This window comes from Poeciliopsis prolifica, unplaced genomic scaffold, assembly GCF_027474105.1.
Source record: "Poeciliopsis prolifica strain line A6 unplaced genomic scaffold, Auburn_PproV2 SCAFFOLD015, whole genome shotgun sequence".
Classification (NCBI taxonomy): Eukaryota; Metazoa; Chordata; class Actinopteri; order Cyprinodontiformes; family Poeciliidae; genus Poeciliopsis; species Poeciliopsis prolifica.
The window spans coordinates 5,922,580-5,945,399 of record NW_026562390.1 but is presented as its reverse complement, the minus strand read 5'-3'; the positions used below and the strand labels follow the sequence as shown (position 1 = coordinate 5,945,399).

At 37.3% G+C, this 22,820-nt stretch overlaps 1 protein-coding gene across 1 annotated transcript in view; it reads left to right on the top strand.

Annotated features, from left to right (window-relative positions):
* LOC129366450 (RIMS-binding protein 2-like) overlaps window positions 1–22,820 on the top strand; it is a 65,760-nt gene that overhangs the window by 41,130 nt on the left and 1,810 nt on the right. The window contains 22 exon segments of the mRNA XM_055040294.1: window positions 236–286; window positions 2,223–2,412; window positions 3,410–3,567; window positions 3,695–3,774; window positions 3,879–3,988; window positions 6,575–7,384; window positions 8,588–8,611; window positions 9,974–10,125; window positions 11,002–11,392; window positions 11,395–11,591; window positions 11,593–11,641; window positions 11,644–11,765; window positions 11,927–11,936; window positions 11,939–12,081; window positions 12,305–12,451; window positions 14,248–14,350; window positions 16,087–16,215; window positions 18,103–18,263; window positions 18,519–18,696; window positions 19,246–19,346; window positions 19,645–19,716; window positions 20,557–20,721. Coding sequence (XP_054896269.1) covers window positions 236–286; window positions 2,223–2,412; window positions 3,410–3,567; window positions 3,695–3,774; window positions 3,879–3,988; window positions 6,575–7,384; window positions 8,588–8,611; window positions 9,974–10,125; window positions 11,002–11,392; window positions 11,395–11,591; window positions 11,593–11,641; window positions 11,644–11,765; window positions 11,927–11,936; window positions 11,939–12,081; window positions 12,305–12,451; window positions 14,248–14,350; window positions 16,087–16,215; window positions 18,103–18,263; window positions 18,519–18,696; window positions 19,246–19,346; window positions 19,645–19,716; window positions 20,557–20,721 — 3,543 coding nt within the window.

The window sequence follows — 22,820 nt, the reverse complement described above, 5'->3', positions numbered from 1 at the left end:
AAATGAATTCAAAAGTTTTAACATACCTAAGAATAGATCAGATAGCCCTCACTGGAGCAGTGCCATCAGGAGCAGGCAGCTACTCAACGACCAACGCTCCGCCGAACCAGTGAGCCTCTTTCAGGCTCGTCCACAGTACCGCGTAGACAGAATGTCAGCTGTGTGATGTCTAGTCCACCTTGCAGACTGTGATCACAGTGTCAGCTGTCTTTGTGTTTCTGTGTGTTCTCTGCAGGCTTGGGATCAAACTGATCAACAGCATGAGGAAGCAATACAGTTATTAGAGGTACAGATAGTTATCATGTCTCATAAATAAGGTTTTATTTCTTTTTCTGTGATTGATGTGGTTTTAATACTGAAAAACTTCTGAGATACAGTTCTATAAAATCACTCCAAGACTCTTGAAAAGACATAAAGAAAACAAAGAAAAAACATCTTAATTCTTTCTACAATTAGAAACTTTGTCTATTCTACTGAATATGTATATGAAGACAATCACCTTCCCATATAATAATCAAGTTGAGGATTTGCTACTCCATTTTTCTTCATAAAGAAAGTCTTCAAAAAATATCCAAAATGGAGGAGGAATATAAGTCAGGACTTAAAAGAAGATTAATTATTTCTGCTGATGGTGCTATATGAATATTTAGGAAATCAACAAAATCTACCCAGCTTCTTTCTCTAGGGTTCATGAATATCCATGGGATAATTCATGCAAATGCATCTTGTAGCCGTATTCAGGCACAAAACAGTTCACTGACCAATACTGCTATGGAAACCATGCTGGAAGCAAAGCTTAACAAAAGCTCTCTTAGTTGTCAAGTAAATACAATAAACTGCTGACAGCAGAGGCGCAGGGCTTTCAGTGCACCATAATGACTCTGCTGACAATATAATAAGGCAGGTTACTTAAAAATCTAAAAGGCTTGTTATTTTGTACAGAAGTAAGACTGATAAAAAAGTGTTCCAACTTAATTTTAACATTAAAATCAACAGATGAAACCTTCCAACCTGAAATTGAGAGTGAATCTGAAGTGTATTGAAGGTGCCATTAGTTGCATTTAATTTAATCGCACGTTTCCCAAAGAGCTACAGTCACTTGTAGGTTACAGACATCACATGAACAATATTTAGCTTTATTATGTTTTGCCATCTCTCATGCACACCGAATCTTCAAGTGGCACAAACCTATAGATTTGACTCTGAGCACATTCTGCATTCACACCTTTCCTTCTGGGTTCACTCCGAGCTTAGATATGTTCCCGAGACATTGGAATAAAATCTGTTATTGTGCACCACAAATGTTAATAAAACAGCTTTAAAACTTTGAAATTGTAAAACTTGTTTAGCAAACATGCTTTGCTCCCAAAAACAAAGCAAGAAAACTATGAATTTAGTTTATTTTTGACCAGTTGTTTTGTAAGTTCTTTTTCTGAGTTCAATAAATGTATAACTTTTTTAGAAAAGTACAGGTGTAATGTCCAGTATCTTCATCCATGAAACGGATCTTGGGAGATGCAATTGATCTAAAACTGACATCCTTTAGATTTCTACTACATTTAATTGTTTTGCATTTAGAAGCATGTGGTGTGACATGTCGTATTAATGGTGTCCCTCAGCTGATCCGTCAACTGATCTGCTTTGTATTTTATTAAAGTTTTCTAAATATGCTACAGCCTCATTTACAGAAAAATAATTTTCTCCTTTTACCCTAAATCCTGCTGTGACACTGGGTCTCATGCTTCTATTAGTGCAGTTCAAGTGAGGCCATGTATTAGTCATCAGAAGCACATTAATATGATTCTACTGGAGAGGCAAACAGATTCATGACAGAAATTAAAATTCTGCAGTGAGTGAGTTAGTACTTTTCTTGTGCAACAAATTTGTTGAGTCAGTCTTTTCCACATATTTGTTTATGTTAAACCAATATGCAACCATTTATGCATTTTATGCATTTTGTCAGTAGCATCATTAAAACATAGCTATTGAGAAAAACCTTGAGATGCTCTACTCTTATTTTCTCACTGTAACAATATACTCTGATTGTAGAATTTTTATTTTAATTCTTTTATAATTAGGCCATATTCAGTCAGCATTGACTAGGAGGAGTAGGACTTTAGAGGGATGGCACATGTATTATCAAATATGATAAATCATTATTTTCCTCAATTCTTCTTATGGTTCAGTACACTTATTTCTGTTCTCTCTCCTTTCTGTCAAAGGTCAAACTTTGTGACCTGGAGCAGAAATGCAGGTCACACACTGATCACTTCCACCAGCTGTCGAAAAGGCTGCCAAACATCCGTTTGCAATCAGAGCCTGTGGAGTTCCTTAATAGTAATTCTACCTTGGTGTCACCAGAGGAGAAACTCTCCCAAGTCATTGATGAATTTGAAGCCCGGTTGCAGAAAGGTTTGTTAATGATTTCACTTAAAAGCAAAGCTTTTAGTTGTGTATTTGTTAATCAGATGTTTGATGTATCATAAAAAAATATTTATAACACTATTACGAACTGTAGGTATTTAATTTATTTATTTATTTTTGTTATTGCAATGAATAAGACGTTGTTACAGCAGTATTTTCTGGGGGTGTCCATAAGTCTTTTAAAGTTTTCTTTATGCATATGTCATTTCACAAGTAAGTATTCTTTGTCAAACCAGAAAATAATAATCTATGATTTAATCCAGGTATTGACAAATATATTGTAATGACATAAGTGTGCATGAACATGTAATATACAAATGACTTTTGTACCCGCCATAGAAGACTTTTTAAGTCTGTTTCTAAAGCTGAATCTATGCAAGGTAATCTAATATTCTATTTAGGAGTTGGTCATGTTATATAATTTAATACCAAAAACAACTATATCACAACCAGCCAGGTGATTCCTCAAGAGCTTTTACCTTAATCCATCTGTTATGTACTGTGTCGGTTCTGTGAAATAGAAAACTTTCAGATGCTGTTGATCTTTGATGAATTGGTGTGTAGATATTACACTTTATATGTTCTCCTTAATTTACTTTTTGCCAAACTTTTCTTGTAATACACTTTCATTGTCAGATACTAAGTCAAAACAACTACAACTGCAATTACACCCATTTTTCATGCATTTTTATGCATTTAACCACAGATGTTGAAAAAGTTGTGTCTTATAGTTTTCTCAAAGAATAAAACTTTTTGACTTCTTTGCATTTGACTAAATAAGCCTTATTTCACTGAGAGATTTTTAAGAACACATATGTTCTGCAGAAGGTAATTACTGACCGAGGCACAAAAGCCTTTTGGCATGAAAGGTGTTAACTGTGCCATTGCTTAACGACTGAATCAATAGGTGTGCAATGAACAGTTAATGGGGTGCATGAGGAATGACATTCTCTCTTTATTTGCTATTTAAATCAATGTCTCCTAGGTGATGAGAGTGCACCAAATGCTCAGCTTCTGATCCCTCAGTTTTCACCCTGCCCTCTGCAGACTGAAGACAGCGAAGCATTCAAACTGCTGTCTGTCAAATCCAGCACCGTAACAACGGATCGCTCCAGCAGCCCCCGACAGCATCCCCCATCAGAGGTGAGAGTGAGGGACACCACATCGTCACATGAACCTCTCGACAATCGTTTTAAGTGCTTAAAATAAAGCTACTTGCAACCCTTCTTCTGGGTGGAAATGATGACTTGTGACTGTGATTGATCAATAGATGGAGGATGAGACAAGCTCATCATCAAGGTCCAAACCTCGCTACACAGGCCAGGTCCGCCTTTGCACTGCCCGTTACAGGTGAAAGAGACAAGCATCAAAATATTTGTTTTGATTTTCAGGTCTGCAGTCTTGGCACTTCACTCACTAAACTCAACATATTCTTGTGTCTTTTCTCTGCTAAGTTATAACCCCTATGATGGACCGAATGAACATCCTGAAGCAGAGCTCCCTCTTGTGGCTGGAAAATATCTATATGTGTATGGAGACATGGATGATGATGGCTTTTATGAAGGTGAGAGGGAAATAACTACTTTTAAGCTGTTTTTGATGTTGGCTGTGAAATAAAGTTTTATATACACATTGCATAAAAACACATAACCATTTTTGTAACTATGTGACATTAAATTTGACGAAATGCCCCATGTTTTAAAAGAGTCAGGACTGCTTCAATTACTTCTTTTTGCTCAATAACAAAACAATAAGTGCATATTATTAAATTCAGAACTTAATATACATTTATTTAGTAATTGGTTGACATATATTCTCGGTTGTGATACTGATTTTTTTTTTCAGTATCTTTAAACAAATGTCTGACAATGTTCTTGGATTTTGGCTCATTTCTCCCGACAGAACTGGTCTGAGTCAGGTTTGTTGGTGGCTTACACACAATGTTTCAGCTCTTGCCCACATGTTCTTCTGGGATCTGAAATATCAGAAAATTTATTCATTAAACTTTTTTTTTTTATATTCGAGAGAGATTTAGGTAATAACGCTGATTAAGCGGACGCACATGAGATCCGTGGATGTTTCTTCAGTATGGCTGAGGATAAATTGTGTTCTGACTAAAATAATGCAAATAAATACCTCTGAGGTGACATGTGAATGTGGTTTGGTGCAAACTGTCCTAACTTCTCAGTTTGAATCAAAAATACTTACTTATTTTAATTCCAAAGAGAAACAACATTCTGTTTTAACTAATATGATCCAAGTTTCTTCAAAGAGTTGTTGTAGATGCTGGTGAGTGTAGACAGGAATGATCTCCTGTAGCAGTTTGTCTCGCAGTGGTTCTGAAGAAGTCTCTGACTGACGCTCTGCTGGATGACAGTCTAATGATGGATGCTCAAGGTTGCCAACTCATTTTCTAAAACATCCTTCTTTGCACCACGGTTTTCAGTTGTTCCACTGTGGTCCCCAACACGGAACCATCCTTCTTTGTCAACTTGCTTACCTGTTTCAGATTCTGCCTCTGGTGCTGCTACCTCAACAAATGATGGTAAAGGAGATTACATTATCCACAACAAACTTAGATAAGATATGTAGCATCTTGCCACAACTCTAAATTATCTAAGCTTCCTCAAATAGTACAGACTGCTCTGTTTCTTCTTGTAGATGACCTCATTGTTCTTCTGTTTTTCTTGAAATATGCAATCATCTATTTTGTTTTGCTCATATTCAAGATATAAGAGGTTTATCGGCACACCATGCCAGAAAACTTCTGCCAGTTCTCTTTACTTGGCTTCTTGTCCATCTCTGAAACACCTAACAACTGTCATCAAACTACTTCTCCAGATGAAATATGTCCTCTTTCTTTTCATGCTGGACTGATTAGAAAGAAACAAACTAATATAAGGGAAACTGCTGCCAAAATTTAAAGAAAAAAATTGAAAGACCTTTTGAAAAAGACCTGCCTCCTTTGCAGCAAAAAGAGTACTCTTTGTGCAAGTACATATATCACATTTACAATGAAATTCATTTCCTTTGTTATAATTAATTAACTTTGTTGTACAAGAACAATCCAACATTGTCCGACCTTAATATAAAATAACTGTAATGCTGATGAAGTCATTTCTGTAAGCACTGGTGCAAAGGCGTCTCCTGCTCCAACATGGCAGTTTGCATGACTTGTCACCCTCATACTAAAAGTGTCCATCATCTTCCTTCTGGCTGTGTTCATTCTTTGACCTCTGCTTTGTCAGCGCCGGATGTCACTATGAACAACTTTCTGCATACTTTCTCACAACTGCTGATTGGAATGACTCTCATTCTAATCTCTGTAGAATTATGAAGGTTTCTCCGTCAGAGGCAGTCCTAATCCCCCTAGCTACCAATAGTGCAGCCGATGCAGACATGTCGTAGTCATGGTGGGACTCATCTGCAGTGATTCATTAGCCGTGGGCGGTCGGATCGCACGACATTGTGGAGGAGCTCTGTATTTACAACAGAGGAGGGAGACTTGGGCCTCAGACCAAGCTGTTGACAAGATGGGACCTTGGCCCCTTTTAGTATGATGACTAATCCAACGGGGCTTGGCATTATTAATCATCGGCACACACAAGGAAAACACACTGATTCATGTACACATGAGCAGACAGATGCAAATGGTCTTAAGGTTTCCCAAGCTTCCTGTGGAAACAGGGATTGAAGGAACATGATGAGCTTTACTGAACTGAAGCATATCATTTACAAGTAACCAAAATAAAAACTTATTCATATTTTCCTTAAGTGAGCAGGTCATGTATGGAATATGGGGTTCTCCTTATTCCATTCAATCCAAAAGTTAAGTTGAAAAGGGAATATTTTAGTTTTGATACATAATAAGAGTACTTATAGCTCATTGCTAAAGATGCATCATCAAAATACCAGTGGTATTCTAATTAATGACATGCCATTTTTTGAGTAAAACATAATAGCTTTTTTCAGTTGCTTTTTGTGTTACTTTGCTTTATTATCTTGTAAGAGATCCCACTTATCTATTACCAGAAATAAAATATGTGGTTAAATAAAATCAAGTTACCTCTAAATTTGCTAGATGTAAGAGCAATTTTGGTCTCAACAAAAGGCAATTCTTTTAACCATATTTCTCCTTTCTGCATGACAGGGGAGTTGCTGGATGGTCAAAGAGGACTTGTTCCTTCCAACTTTGTGGAATTTGTCCAGGATAAAGAGAAACTAATCGGAGAGGGAGCAGAAGATTTAGGTCCTCTGGAACACACATCCCTAGCCCTGATGACCGTGGATGGAGGTGCCTCCCAGGATGTAATGCTAGGCTCAAGTAATTCCCTTGTTCCATGTAGCAATGGTACAGGGGGGACATTAGATCCTGAGGACTTAGCTGAGGATGTTGTGCCTTACCCCCGTAAGATAACCCTCATCAAGCAGCTGGCACGTAGTGTTATTGTGGCATGGGAGCCTCCAGTAGTGCCTTTGGGCTGGGGGAACATCTCTGGCTACAACGTATTAGTTGATGGGGAGCTTCGTGCCAGTATACCATACACCGGCCGGACCAAGTGCTTGCTGGAAAAGCTGGACTTGGACAGCTGCATTTATCGTGTCTCCGTGCAGAGCGTCACTGACCGCGGCTTGTCGGATGAGCTCCGTTGCACCGTCCTGGTGGGAGCCAATGTGGTGGTGGCACCATGCGCCATGCGGGTGGACGACATCCAGCGGGACACTGCCGAGCTCTCCTGGCTGCCTAGCAACAGTAACTACAGTCACACTGTGTACTTAGATGGGGCGGAGCATGCTGTGGTAAAGCCTGGAAGGTATAGACTACGGTTCCACAACCTGAATCCCCTAACCGTGTACAAGGTCCAAGTGGTAGCACAGCCCCATCAGGTGCCATGGCAGCTGCCTCTGGAGCAGAGGGAAAGGAAAGAAGCTGGAGTGGAGTTTTGTACTCAAGCAGCAGGTCAGTGATATTTTTGTGTGTTTTACATGCAGTGAGCAAAGAATATTCCCAGTACTTTGCAAAAAAAATTATAGCTCCTTGAAACTAGTCCATATTCTGTCATATTACAACAACAAAAATCTAAAAGTACCTTACAAGGAATTTATGTTACAGAGCAACATAAAGTGGTTCATAATTAAGAAGAAGGAACATTATTCATTGCTTTATATGTTGTTGTTTTTTTTATCCCCCATCCGATGAATCAGTACATGGCAAAACTATATTTTACTGCAATTAAACCAGTGAGTCCTTACAGATATATCTCTACCAGCTTTACAAATCTCAAGACAAACAGTTACTCTCCACCCCAGTCTGAAGTGTTTGGAAGCCTGTAACAGGTTTTCTCCTAGGATTTCCCTGTATTTGGCTCCATCCTCAGTCTGCAGGAAAGCATTCCTCCAGCATCATGTTTCCATCATCATGGAGACAGTGTGCTCAGGGTGATGAGTAGTGTTGGTTTTCACCACAAATAGCCTTTTCCTTGTGGGCAAACAAGCTAAATATTTTGTCATCTTAACAGAACCCAAGTGTTTACATTTGCTTTTCAAGATTGGTGGCAAATCTGGTATCTGATTTGTTTGGTGTATTTCATCAGTATTCAGAATTCTGTTTGTTTACTAATATCTCACAAACCTCTTATTTCTCTCATTACTTAACCTTTTATCCTCAGAACAGCTGCACTTATACTGAGATAAATGACATACAGTTTGACTTTTAGAGACTTCTAAAGGAATTTAGTTAGTGGTATCTGAGCAAGGAAGACTAAAAACATGTGTACTACAATTTATTGTTTAGATTTTTATTTTAAAATAATAATAATTTAAAACAACATATCCATTTCTTTCCACTTAACATTTTTGTGGGACTTTATGTTGGTCTATCACATCCCGATGCAATAAACTAAATTAGATTGTGAAGGATATGAGTAACCCTGCAAGACAGTGTATAAATACGTAATAGTCACCAAACATTTATTTTACATAGTTTTTACAAGCATGGTATCAAAATTGGGTTCACAGTCTGTTACTGCTGTTAATTTTATTATTTATGAATGTAAACTTAGTGCAGCATCAATTAATCTTTAAGTCTCTGTCCTGTGCTGTGGAAGAATGCGGTCCCTCATTTTGATGTTATGCTATTTTCTGTGTATTGTATTCCGTCTAGGCCCAACACCATATTGCAGAACAGGTCAGAGATTGAGCATCAGTGCTTGGCTGGTTTTTACATGTTTCTCCCTGAGCCACTCAACAAAATATCTCATTTATACTTTTAATAATTTTTTTTTTATTTCAGTAGAAGGATAATTATTACATGTTCACTCAAAGCATGCGGGCAATGTTGCATTTGTTTCTTGTTCTGGAAGTATGTCCCACTTAAGTACAATAAATTGACTTGAATGATTTTTTTTCTCCAAATTTTAACACAATTTGTTATTTGCAATCAAATTCATTTGTAATTTTGCCCATTGTTCACACAGAGTACATTACCTATCAGAGAGCAGTTGAACAGCACATGATACAGTTAATATGATTCATTTTCTCATCCCTATACATTTTCTTGAAAAGAAAACAACAGCACCATTCAAACCTTTGACTGCTGCCTTTTTGCTTTAATTATTGGAGGATTATTATTACTAATATTAAATAAAAGAATCTACAGGTATGATTCACAGTTTTGCTAAAAGGAAAAACTATCTTACTATTATGTGCTGCATGTTGGGAAGACTGAATCAAAGCCCAGATTGATTTATTTATTTGTGTAGCAGCTTTGTTTTCATTTAGCTTATTTTGTTTAAGGGTAGTTAACGGTAAGCAAGTGTTAGAGTACACAATATCTTGCTTCTTAAGAAATAATGTTAGTATGTGATAGCATTTTACATTAATATATTATAATATTATTATAGTAATAGTACATTTAACTACTAAAATGTCATTAGACTTGAAATGTTGTTAAATATGATCCTAAAATCCAAAAAATATTTTCCTTTCCAATTAAACAGCTACATTAAACATAACTTTTCTGCTCTAACTTAATTATTATAAGACAAAAACTGTCCCATTAAACCTTGGCAAATTTGAAGCAGATTACACATATTTAACTCCAGTCCAAATCAATGCTAAGGCAAAATCATTAATCTTTATATCATCACCAGTCAGATCATAGCAAACCTACTGCCGTCCAAATTCTGCTGGCAACTAAATGACCTCAACAACACAATGCTGTTATTATCTCTTCCTATAAGTCATCCTGAGTATTTGCATGTGTCTTCACAAAGTATTGAAGAGTTGTTCTGAAAATATTGCATCGTTTAATTGGCTTTTGTGACTGGGGTAATGAATTAAAAATTAAAATCCCTTTTACAATAATTCTTGCACTTCTGTCACTTCCTCATTTATAGTCATACATTCCTCTGCATGGTTGTTATCTATACTTATTTATGCATTAGAGGAATGCTTCCCACCTTTTCCCCCCTGTTTGCATACTATCTGTAGCAGACTAGTAAGTAACAGGCAGAGGATATCTTCATGCACATGCTTCCTCACCTTTCAGGTCCCCCGATGCCCCCACAGGATGTTCAGGTGCTCTGTGGGCAGGCTCCAGGGGTTCTGCAAGTCCGCTGGAAGCCTCCCATCCTCTCTCCAACAGGCACATCTAATGGGGCAAATGTTGTTGGCTATGCAGTCTGCACTAAAGGACAAAGGGTGAGTGTGCATATTTGAGTAATGATAACGTAGGCTATGGCTCCTATTTAGCTGGAGAATTATGAATGATGGTGAGGAGTTGATCTAAATTTCAAGGCATATATCAACATTTTGATAGAAGCTTTATGTGCCTCCAAAAGATTGGAAAATTTAAAATATTTTGATATATTTGAAGGATAATAACGTCTTCCTTAAATTACAAAAAAAAAAAAATGCTCGTTGACTGTGATTTTTTTCCTTAAATATCTTTGGTGTACAAAGCAAAGCAACCTGCTTGTGATTGCTGTTTGGAGCATGACTTGGTTACTGGGACATGTAAATGTCTTAGAAAGGTTTCTTAGCCCCTCTGGTGACAGCTAAAGTAAATCAAAACATCACATCTAAAAGGGTAAATCGGCACAGCACGGATTCTGAACTGCTCACTTTAAGTCTGAAAATGAAATTTGGCATTTAAAATTCTTGAAATATAGTTTTTTGACCTTTCGTTAAGTTTTTGCGTCTTCAACACTTGTTGAGGTGTAATCTGATTTTGAGCTGTTAGTCATGGCATGAGTGGCTACAGTAAAAAAATAAATAAACACACACGCATATGTACACACACATACACACACATTTACATATATGCATACAATGCTATCATTACCAAACGGATAATAATGATATTCATTTACTTTTTTGCAGCCTAATAAGAAAAAATATCAATGGGACTGAAATACTTTGCAGTTGAAATAACAGGAAGAACTAACAGACAAAAAAATATGCATCACAGCATTTTGTGTGAAATCAAATGCAGGCCTTTTTAAAAGTTGTTGGTAAAATTATAAATGGTTTCTGCTTTAAGTGATAAAATAACATATGTTTTTTTCTCCACTGCAGATAGCTGAGGTACTGTTTCCAATGGCAGACTATGTCACTATTGATCTGACAAGGATTCAATGCCTGGAGGCCAGAGAAGTCATTGTAAAAACACTGTCAGTCCAAGGAGAGTCCCAGGACTCCCAAGTCGCCGTCATTCCAAACAACCTGCTTGTGCCTCTACCTGCCCTACCCCTGCCGCCCCCAATGCACCCACACATGGGCCCTCATCCACACCCTCATCCTCAACCTCACCTCCCATCTCCTCACCTTCCTCAACCTACACCCCAACTTCCACCTCATGGGCAACCTCACCCTCCACATCCCAGACTTCCTCATCCAGGCGGAACCCCGCACCCCCAACCGCAGCCCTTACACCTGCAGCCTCGCCCTCTCCACCAGGGTCCCAGGCCCCACACCAACTGCCTCTGCTGCCCCACCCTCAGCCCCACCCTATACCTCAGAGACCAGTAAGTGCCAGAGACCTGGATGCCAAAGAGCACACAGCCCACCATGGAGGAGCTATTCCGCCTGGCCAGCCCGGCTGGGACCCAAGTCGATCATCTTTGCAGCCTCCTGTGCCCATGCAAGGTCACACTCTGGAGGCCCCTCCCCCCGGTACATTTGCGTTCCCCCTCCCCTCAGAGGATTCTTCCTCAGCCCAAGGCACGCTGATCCCAGATACTGTGGCCAAAGCTATTGCTCGAGAAGCAGCACAGAGGGTGGCAGCAGAAAGTGGCAAGGTCTGGAAAGAGCACCACACAAATGTTACACAAAACATTGTAGTAAGTTTTGCTTAGTGAAACTACACTTTGTTGTTTGTCTTTTGGAGGTTTTATATTAAGTCTATTTTAATCTAATTGAAGTTTCTAGTGAAATGTCAAGAAAACAAGTTAAAATAGAAACACATTTTTACGCACTTTCTTTTTTTCTTCTTTATTTTTAGGGAGACAGAAGGATGGGAGATATGGAGAGCAGGGTCATTCATTTCACCAGCATCCCTCTGATGAGGAAGAGGAAGATGAGGAAGGATTTGCACATGGACGTCGGAGAGGACCCTCAGTGGACGAGTTTCTCAGAGGCTCTGAGTTGGGGAGGCCGGTAAGAACCCATAGAAGGTAGAACCCACCCCTTCTACAAACACATATGTTTTGCTTTTTCGTGGGAAACGTCCTAAATGTGTCAGGATGTGTGTTGTGTGTGCATGTACATCTGAGTGGCTGCATGTCTGCACTCCTCCGCCCATGTCTTTGTGCGTGCTTAGGTATGTCTGTGGACTTAAACAACTGCGTCTGTGTGTTTGTGTCTTTGTAACAACCACAAGCCTCACTATAGTCACAATGAAGATTATCACAGCGAGAGCAGCCGGGGCTCTGACCTGTCTGACATCATGGAGGAGGATGAGGAGGAGCTGTACTCTGAGATGCAGCTGGAAGAGGGACGACGACGCAACTCGCACAACACACCCAAGGTGCAGTTCTTTGCACTCATTGTGAAATCCTAGAGTCAAGCATCCTTGTTCATTATAATGTAGTGAACTGCACAGGCACAGATATTTAAATGACTGCTGCCTTGGCTTGCATTTTACTTTGTGTTGTTAGTGCGTGTGCTTAAGATGTGTATATGAAGACAAACTTTGAGCCCACTGAACATGTAAGCACTAGATGGTTTGTTTTCAAATTGATCTGGGTGGCTCTGTGTGAAAACTTTAATTTTTCCCTTTGCATTCAGATTAATAAGGATTGCAAAGAAAACCAAGAAGTAAATAACAGAGACCAAAGAGTAAAGTGTATCTAAAATGCACCTTTACTGCAGCACCTTCCATCTTAAAGTCATTCAAGGTAAATGAATGACTGTTCTAGGCCATTTAATTGATTCGTCTGTAAAAATGGGAAAGGTAATTTGCAGTTCCTTTTGCAGCAATTACTCGACAAAGGAAGAACACACATTTGCCTTACTTGGAATTTTTTTTTTTTTTTCCCATTTTAAGAAGCAATCAAGAGAAATGTAATTTTTAGCCACACCATCTTCATTCCACAAGGAGTCAGCAAGTTGTGGATTTTATAACAAATAACAAACCCATCTGAATAAAATAACAACAATTACTATAAAATTACTTGCACATTTATAATTAATACTTTTGAAATATTAGTAAGTTCTAAACATATTTAAAATGAATAAATATTTCCGAAGGGTGCCGCAGCAGTATGTTAAGTTTGAGTGTAAAATGAATTCGTAATCATTCCTAGAATGTTAAATTAATACATGAGAAGAAAAGAATATTGGTGGTGTAGTTTGTCATTTTGGAAAACTAAAGAAGTTGGAGAACTCTGAGTTAACAAAGATAGAGAAAGTGATAGTCTGAGTTTTTGTTTTTCCCTGCCACACAGAAGCTGGCTTGCACTCCGACAGTCCATTCACTCAACTCTATCCTCTATCCTCTATCCTATATCCTCAGGTGTTTTATTTTGCTCTTGCAACCTTTGCTATGTACGTGTCAACCAAGGAAATGACACACAGTTGTAGAATCTTATTTTAGATGACTGTTTAGCTGCATTAATTAGTTCCCTCATCAGCATTGAGCTCACAGGAAATGTAAATGGAGCAGCATCGTCAAAGTTTGTCTGTCCAGGCAGAAACCAGCTTTCTTGAATCACCATGGAAAGTTGAGAGGCCCAAACTCATGAACCACATGTCATGCTCACTAATGTCTTTGCATAATGTTCTATATGTGTTCCCAATCAAAATTCAGGACTAGTGTTATACCAGTATCAGCTTCCAGTCATGATATTCCTCATCTGCTTGTGTATGTTTGAATGTAAGTCTATGTGTCTGTGTTACAGTGCCTGTCTGTGAGTTGTGCATGGCTGTGTTGGTAAAAAATGTGTTCAAATCTATCTCTTAAAAAAAAAAAAAAAAAAAAAAAAAAAAAAATATATATATATATATATATATATATATATATATATATATATATATATATATATATATATATATATATATATATAATATATATTTATATATATATATATATATTTTATATATATATATATATATATATATATATATATATATATATATATATATATTTATATATATATATATATATATATATATATATATATATATATATATATATATATATATATATATATATATATATATATATATATATAAGTACACACACACACAATTTGCTCACATTCATGTAAGCTGGTCATGAATCTCTGATATCTGTAAGTTCTGCTTTGTGCCTGTATATTTCAGACAAACAGTCCTGGTGGAGGCCGCCATGACCGGGACAATGGGAGGCGAATTCAACATGGTGGATCACAGCCTAAGAGGCGACCTCTAATGGTCCCATCCATTGGTTAGTACTGACATACGGCAAGAAAGAAAGAAGGTTGCAGTCAGTTTATTTTTTTTGTGTGACATAAAAATGTATTTAATTCTAATTTACTAAAACTTCCTCAGGCTTTGCTCTATCTCCAGATCATTTCTGTGCCCATGACCCATCTTTACTTTCTTTCTGTATGCAGAGTTTGATCTTTTTTGTGATGTGACTTTACTCCTCTGTTCTGTCACCACACAGATATGTAGGTTTTTCACTGATAAAGAAAAGATTTTAGATTTCCCAACAGTGTCTCGGAAAAGTGACGTGAACAAGTAAATTAAAATGTTCCTCTTTTTGACATGTTACAAGGACAAACTTCGGTGTATTTTAACAGGGCTTTACACAATAGACCAGCACAAAGTTGTGCATTTTCTAAATGGAACTAAAATGAAAGTAAAACATGTTTTTATTAATTTACAGACCTCTACTAGCTACAGATGCATCAAGGGACAGATTTTTTCTAAACAAAGTTTTTTCTAAATTTCTGTTTGTAAAGATCTTATGTAGCTTTCTTGGCAATAGGACCATGACAGAGCTAGCTATGAAACTTGTAGTATCCAGACCAGACAAACCTGAGCAGAATTCTTCAATACTAAATGCAGATGTTTTTAAATAGTTCATAATATTTCTGTGGCATCTCTAGTTCTCTAGTCCTTGAGGGCCAGTGATCTGCAACTTTTGAATGTGTCCCAAGATCAACATGCCATTAACAAAAAACTGATTTACTCCACCTGAACAGTACCTCTACTAATTATATGATGGAGGTATGTTGGTGCAGGGACACACCTAAAAGTTGCAGGACAAAAAATCCACTGGGCTCTAGTTGAAATAAACCAATGGGTATGTAGTTTTCACAGAAAATATTATTAAAATTTTACAGTTTTGTTTTATTGATGCCAAAATTGTATTGTAAATAATCTCAAATCAAGAACCAAATGTGTTCAGTACTATGTTGATTTCCGATCACACATTTTGTTCAGTTTTAGTCTTATCTGATAAGAGCATCTTCCACTTGTTTGCTATACACCCTCCATATTTTCCGTCCAAGAAAGAACAGAACCTTTTGTCGCTTTCTGGAGAAATAGCTATTTTCTTTTCATCCTTTCCACCAAGTACCAAATTGTGGAATGCACAACTAATGTCTGTCCAGTAAACTGATTGCTCCACCTGAACTGTAAATCTCAGCAGTTCCTCCAGATTTCCTCCCTACTTCTTCTTGTGTGATTAATTATCTCCTTGTTTTTTATCGCCAAACCTTCTTTAAACTTTTTCATATCTTTATCGCTGATCTTTCTTATGTCTATCTTGGTCTTCATAATGCTGTTTGCTCTGCAACAGAGCAGAAATGTTGCCTTTATAATGAAATGAAATGAAACACAAGTACACCTCTACTTTATTTAGGGATACCAGAATGAATTGGGTTGAGATTTAATCTGGTATCCCTAAAAAACATCCAAAAAATTCAAACCTTATTTTCTTCTCTGAAAATATTCTGCTCTGCTTTGTGTTGGTCTATTCCAATAAACACTCTAAAGTTTATGTAATGTGAAATGTGACAAAGCTCCAGGGGTATTAGATGTTCTGCACAAGGCTGTACTTGCTGATTTGTATTTCTTCCAATTTTAGCAGCAAAGTTATTGATAACATTTTAAAAGGAGAAAAGTTTGTAATTGCTTTATAACCACATCATCTTCAACTGGTATTTCTCATAGAAGTAACCTCTGAGAATAACAATGAGGGAAACCCCTCCCCCATCAACGAAGATGTTAACTATGGCAGAGTAGCTCGACACAAGGCGTGGTCGTCCCGCAGGCACACAGGCGGCATCAGGTGTCCCCATGGTATGTGCCTGCAGAGCTGTTTCTACCTCCAAAGCATGGCAGCAAAGATGGCCACCAGCACTCTGCAAATATAGAGACGTAGCTGTGGGCACTTGCAACTGCCTGTTTGTTTGTCTTAAGGGATAATGGTTATAATAATGCTTACATTAGAATCGCATGACTGCACTGCAATGGAATGGAGTGGTGGACACACCAGCAGGACCAAATGTCTGCAATAGGAGTTTCCACAACTGCAATGATAAATGATTGATTGATTGTTTAGGGAACGTCATGCACACCCTTCCCTTTCTGATACAATCACATCCTGTACATTTGCAATTTGGACCAATCATTCATGTTTATTTGAACTCCTATTGAGAATAAAATTGAAAATTAACTTGAAATATCAGTTTTATCTTTGAGTACAAAATTATGTTACTTTTAAATCTAGAAAATATCAGCAAAAAAGATGTGAAAGAATTTCAGCTGAACTCATGTGAAAGCCATTGTGAAAACGTCCATTTTAAAGGCTCAGTTCTCTGTGTTATCTTTAGTGATAACACATATAAACTGACCATATTACTGATAAAGGTGGACTTTAAAATTAAATAAGTCAGACAACGTGTGGGGCCGCAATTTTGTGTTTTTTTAGAAGATAGAGAGGAGAAGCAACATGTGAACTTGATGACAGATCATATTTGCATTCTTAAACAGTTCTTAGAAAACTGAAATGCATTTTGTACATTAACACACTGCTAATTGAGAGAGTTGAGAGATTTTCTTTGATGTTTCTTAGCTTGTAACTTGTAATGGAGCAAAATGCTCAAAGACATTTTATGTTTAGTTTATCACAATGTTTTGAAAATGCTGGTATTTTTTTTCTGCCTAAATCATTCAGTTCTAGTCCAAAAACATTCAAAAATCTTATGTAAACAAATCTTAAAATCAGTATGAAAATGGACAGCTGGCCATTTTAAATCTGCTGTCATTGGGATGATGTAATATTGTTTTTCTAGACAAAATGCATCTTTCTAAATGAGAAAGTTAGCAAGTGATAAATAGATGGATGTACTGAAATATACCACATCAAATTCAGAAGTATATTCTGGTCAAGGATACAGAAAAATACTTCTTTGATAAATGAAATACAAAACCTACGAGTTTAAATACAGTCTTCCTTTCCACGGTACTACTGAAAATGCTCTCATTTGCTCAATACTTCTATCAGACCAAGTTGTACTTCCAGCTTCTACACTATTTAAGTTGGCATTCATCAGCACATTTCACATAATTGCTTTGCTACCTATTTATGTTGATTCATTTAAAAATGCATGTCAAAGTCTTGTGTCTTGCTGTCTCATTTCCACAAATCACATAATGTTTCACCTGTTTTGCTGCACACTATTCTTAGCACACTGAAAGCTGAAAAAAACAAGACCTATTCAAAACCACACGCAGTTTTCATGTGTCGTTTGTCTTTGTGAATGCATGTGTGTTCGTGCCACGTGAAATTTTAATAAATAGCTAGTCACAGCTATTTTCTGCATGTTTAGAGGCACAAATATGGCAAGATAAGAGAAATAAATCTATCATGCAGTGCACAATCTAGTAATTAAGAATGATAAAGATGCAGAATTTACTCATCAATTTCTGTGTATTGGGGCATGGCTTAGATATACCATTAACATGCTCATCTTAACAAATTAGATAAGGAAAGTATTAAAGTATTAAGTATAAATATTACATGTAACCTGTTGCTCAGAAATCTGCTCCATTTGTGGCCAAATCTCACAAACACTCTTGCACTTCATGTCTGTATCTATGTTTTAGTCACTTTTTTTTTTTTTTTTGTAGTTTGGCTGTGTAAAGATTATTTTTGACTCGTGCCTTTTTTTGTTTGTGTTTAAGACGGCTACAGGAATCGGGACAGACGCTCTCCAACGTACTATGACGAGTCAGAGCCTGAGGAACCTTTTCGGATATTTGTGGCGCTCTTTGACTACGATCCTATGTCTATGTCCCCCAACCCAGATGCTGCAGATGAGGAGCTACCTTTCAAAGAAGGCAGATAATTAAGGTGGGATATTCACTGCTAGATTGCATTTAGCACCCTGTTCTCCAGCTGTCATAATAATAATAGCATTTAAAGTGAAGTTCTAATAACTGACTGTTATATTCGGTCACAAATTACTCAATAGGAAATGTTTAGCATCTTCCAGAATACCATATTCTGGAAGATGAAAAATCTTCTAGAAAGATATTCTAAATTTCTGGAACACAAAAACTTTTCAATGAGGCTTTGAACATGTCTGTTTCACTCCCATATCTGTCAGGTTTATGGTGATAAGGACACAGATGGGTTTTACAGAGGAGCAATAAAAGGCAGGATGGGGCTTCTTCCCTGTAACATGGTGTCCGAGATACGAGCAGACGATGAGGAGACCATGGATCAGCTCATCAAGCAGGGCTTTCTGCCTCTCAGCACCCCTGTGGACAAAATAGGTACTGCAGAGGCATGCTGACTGAGTACAGAGTAAATGTGTAAAAGTTGAAAGGGAATTTGTTGGTATTGGTGTGCACAAAAATTCTAATTAAGTTGTAGCACAAATCTTGGAAATAAAAACATTGCAGAAAAATTTCAGCAACAACAAAATGGAGTAAATTATTTTATAAGAACTGTTGTAAAATATTAAATTTTATAACAAATAACAGATTTTTGAAGGGACCGCAACAGTAGTTACATAATTTTGTTGTAAATTTCTTTCTGTTCATTTTCTTATTTTAGTGTAAAGTTATTGCTTTTGTATTTTTTTTTATATTTATATTTATTTTCCCATATACATTCATTCATTTCAGACTTATGGTTAGTTGGATCTTCCTATATTTCTATTATTTAATATTTTTTTTCTTCAACTTCTTAATTATCATATTTATCAATCTATTTATTATATAATAATGTGTTCTGTTGTGCACTCCAGTGAGTTAAAGTTGTAATGCAGTCCCCAGGATGACATTATTGTTTTCTGAGTTGTTCCATGTTATCGCCTGTAGAGCAGAACAGACGAGGTCTCCGCCGAGATCAGGCCTCAAGAAGGATGGTGGCGCTCTACGACTACGACCCCAGAGAGAGCTCCCCTAATGTTGATGTTGAGGTAAAGCCATATAATAGAAAGAGGAAGTTAACCACAACCATTATTATCTATATAAAATTTTTGTCTTTTGAAAATGGTTTAGAAGGCAAATCTGGGGTTTGGCCTAAATAATTTAAGTTAAATTATAATGTTCAGTTTCTGATAAAAGAACTGTGAAATGTGAAATACGTCAATAAAGTTGAGGCCCACCATCTAAGTCGCCCTCATTGTCTTGCACATAATAACACACACACACAAACGCCTACACATGCACGCCTTCGCACAGAAATTTTTCTGTTTTGTATTTGTCTCCTGATAGGCTGAGCTGACCTTCTGTGCTGGCGACATCATTGCTGTTTTTGGAGACATTGATGAAGATGGGTTTTACTATGTGAGTGCCACTTATCCATGCTGAAGCCACTTGGTGATCAATTGATGTGATTGAGCATTGTGACATGGTGCATTAGTTTACTGGAATTAGCCAATAGAAATTGATTATGTGGTCACAGATGGAAGGGCATGGTAACCCACATGTCATTATCACCACTTTATGGATTCATTTCCAGAGTCTTGAAATGGAAATCTTTTTTAAACTTTTTTTTTTTTATCACGTAAGCAGATTGTTTTACACTTTGAGGCTTTATTGTCTGAGCGAATTCCTCTAAATTGCATAATTAATGATAGCAGAATAATAGCAGCTTTTTTAGGTAGATCCCATCTTGTACAAATTGTCTTTGAATTTTCATCAAGCAGTATTGTTTGAAGTTTTAAAATAGTTGCTTGACATGCTTGTGATAGAAGTATTCACTTAGGAAGGTCTAAGATAAATCAAGACTAAAAATTGTGTGCTTACCAATGAAGTTTAAGTAATAAACACATAATTATCAACACACTTTTCTCTCGGAGTTTTAAAAATAAGAAGATGGTACCTGATCAAGAAAATACAATATAGTTATATGACTTAGGTTGATCAATTACAGCAAAAGCTCCGTAAAAAAATCTAAAGTCTAATTTCTATTGAAACATTTAAGAAATTTGCTACAGTTACGTTTTTGACAGACTTTACACCCTTAGAAAACAGATATGCTAAATGATCAATAATCTTTTAAATGAGAAATACTTTCACTCTTGAGTGAAGCTTTTGTCTGATAATCTGCCCGTTTCTCAGAGGTTCTTTGAACTTCTTTCTCTTCTTTCTCTTGTTTTCTGTTCTCACCATCTTTGTCCCTAGGGTGAGCTCAATGGCCATCGTGGCTTGGTGCCCTCTAACTTCTTGGAAGAAGTGCCTGATGACGTGGAGGTCTATCTGACCGACACCCCGTCCCACTACCCCCAGGAAGAACCCGCCAACCGGCCCCCTGCAAACTCCACTGCAAACGTGCCAGAGGGAAAACGGGTACATCATCATCGCCGCTCTCAGCGCTAGACCCTGTGTTCATCCATCCTTCGTCCCCTCTCCTCTTGATTTCCGTCTCTTGCTTCCTCCACCTGCAGTCTGTGTGCTGTTCATTGTGTGTGTTTGTCCATGTGGTGACAGTGGTGACTCTTTACAGACTAACGACTTCCCCACTCCCTTCACCCTTCGGAAAGGGAGCAAAATCCAGTGTTAACGCCTTTCTTAATCTCAGAGAAAGGAAGAAGCAAAGCCTGTGGACAGAGAGAGGATAGACCATGGGAACCCTGCAGGTAGCTCATGCTTATAGGACTGGTTGAGGAGGACATGTAAAAAAAAAAAAAAAGGCTCAACTCATTCCTTACACACAAAAAAAAATTGGTAACTCTTTGCACTAAAACACAAAGTCAAATTGTTGTTATTGTGTACAATTCTATTTAAAAGTGCTCAGCAACACATTGCTACCCAGTTTAAATTATTTAAGATTATTTAAGAGAAGTTTAAAAGTAAAGAAAAGCATGTTTTTTTCAAACTTGATACATTTTCTAACTTTCTTGGCTCAGCTTGTGTATTTCCTGAAAGAGGCTTTGTTTCTCTTACCCACACATCAGATCTATTTTTCAGCCCTGTTGACGGTGGATATGCCATGTTTGCTCTGAGCTCAAGAGAACCGCAGCACTGAGACATCCATTCTGTATTGTTACATTGAAACAATAAAAGGAAAGGAAAAAAAAAAAAGATTGGATATTAAAACCATTCTTGTTTGCGCTCTGTGTTCATGTGGTGTTGTTGTTGCTTTCTGTTGTCATAGTGATGTGGTTTTTCTCGATAGTGACAACGCTACCACATCTGATTTCTTTCTTTTTTTTTTTTTCCTCACCCGCTTGGCAAAACTAAACAAACAAACAGAGGAAGATTGTTCATTTCACACCATAAATGGCTCTGTCTGCCCTTGTACAGTAAGTTGGCAACTGGAGATATCAGATTCGCAGCTCTAATGCAAACAGCTTGTGGGCGCAGCGAGGGCTTTATTTGGCGCTACGTCCTGTTGTGACTCAGATTCATCAAAATCTGTCTCTTCACTTGGTTCGGTTTTCCGAGTTATTTCTTTTGTTCTGTCAAAGCCTCTGGAAATATTCAAACTTTATTGTGCAAAAAAAAAAAAAAAAAAAAAAAAAATCATAACATAAAAAGAAAACAATTGGAATTAGCAGTTATTGCATTAGAGAAGAAGCCTGGCATCTACAGTTGTATCCCTGGGTGTTGTAATGTAAATGACTGTCTCCTTATGGCCGACTAATATTGGAGTTCCCTGCTTCTGTGGTGTGATGATGTTGTTTAACATTTCCTGGCTTCCTGCTGTGTGTATTCTATACACAAACAAAAACTAACAAACTAACAACAACAATCACAATGTTGAACAAACCCAGAATAGATCAAATCTGGTCAGGTCTGTCTTGGAATAAAAAGTCCAGGGCAGAGTCAAAGCCAATATATTCATAACATGCTGTAAGGTGACTTGAAAGACATTGGAGATGTAAGAAAACCCTTTAACATCTCACAGGTAAAAGTGAGTAGTGGGGCAAGCTGTTCCCAGACTCTGGTAGATTGCCACAAGAAGCATCTCACTGAATTTGTTTCACCCACAGGGAAGTATCTCTACTTAAAAGGAGGGTAGGGTGTCCACAATTTTCCCTCAATTAGATCACACATATGGCACCTAATTTTTTATGTTTACTAGTCAATAAGTATTTCTTCTACAAGCAATATATAAAAAAATGTAAGGCACTTTTTATTTCTTTCATAAGGTTAAACAGAGAAGATGATCACCTCATCAAGCAGGAAAAAAAAACAACACTAAGTTGGCCTTAGAGAAAGAACTGCTCCTCAACGGTCTGCAGAGGATTGCAAGGACATTTGTAAAGTTTTTGAAGCTATCTTATGTTAAGAGAGACTAATCAAAAGTTGAAAACCTTGAAGGCAAGTTTGCCAACTTTTCCTGGGTGTTGACATGTATGTTAGAAAAGACAGAAAAAAGGGTTTGCTAGGAAGGATTACAAAAAGAAAAACAGGTTTCCGGCCCGACACATGACAACCCAGAG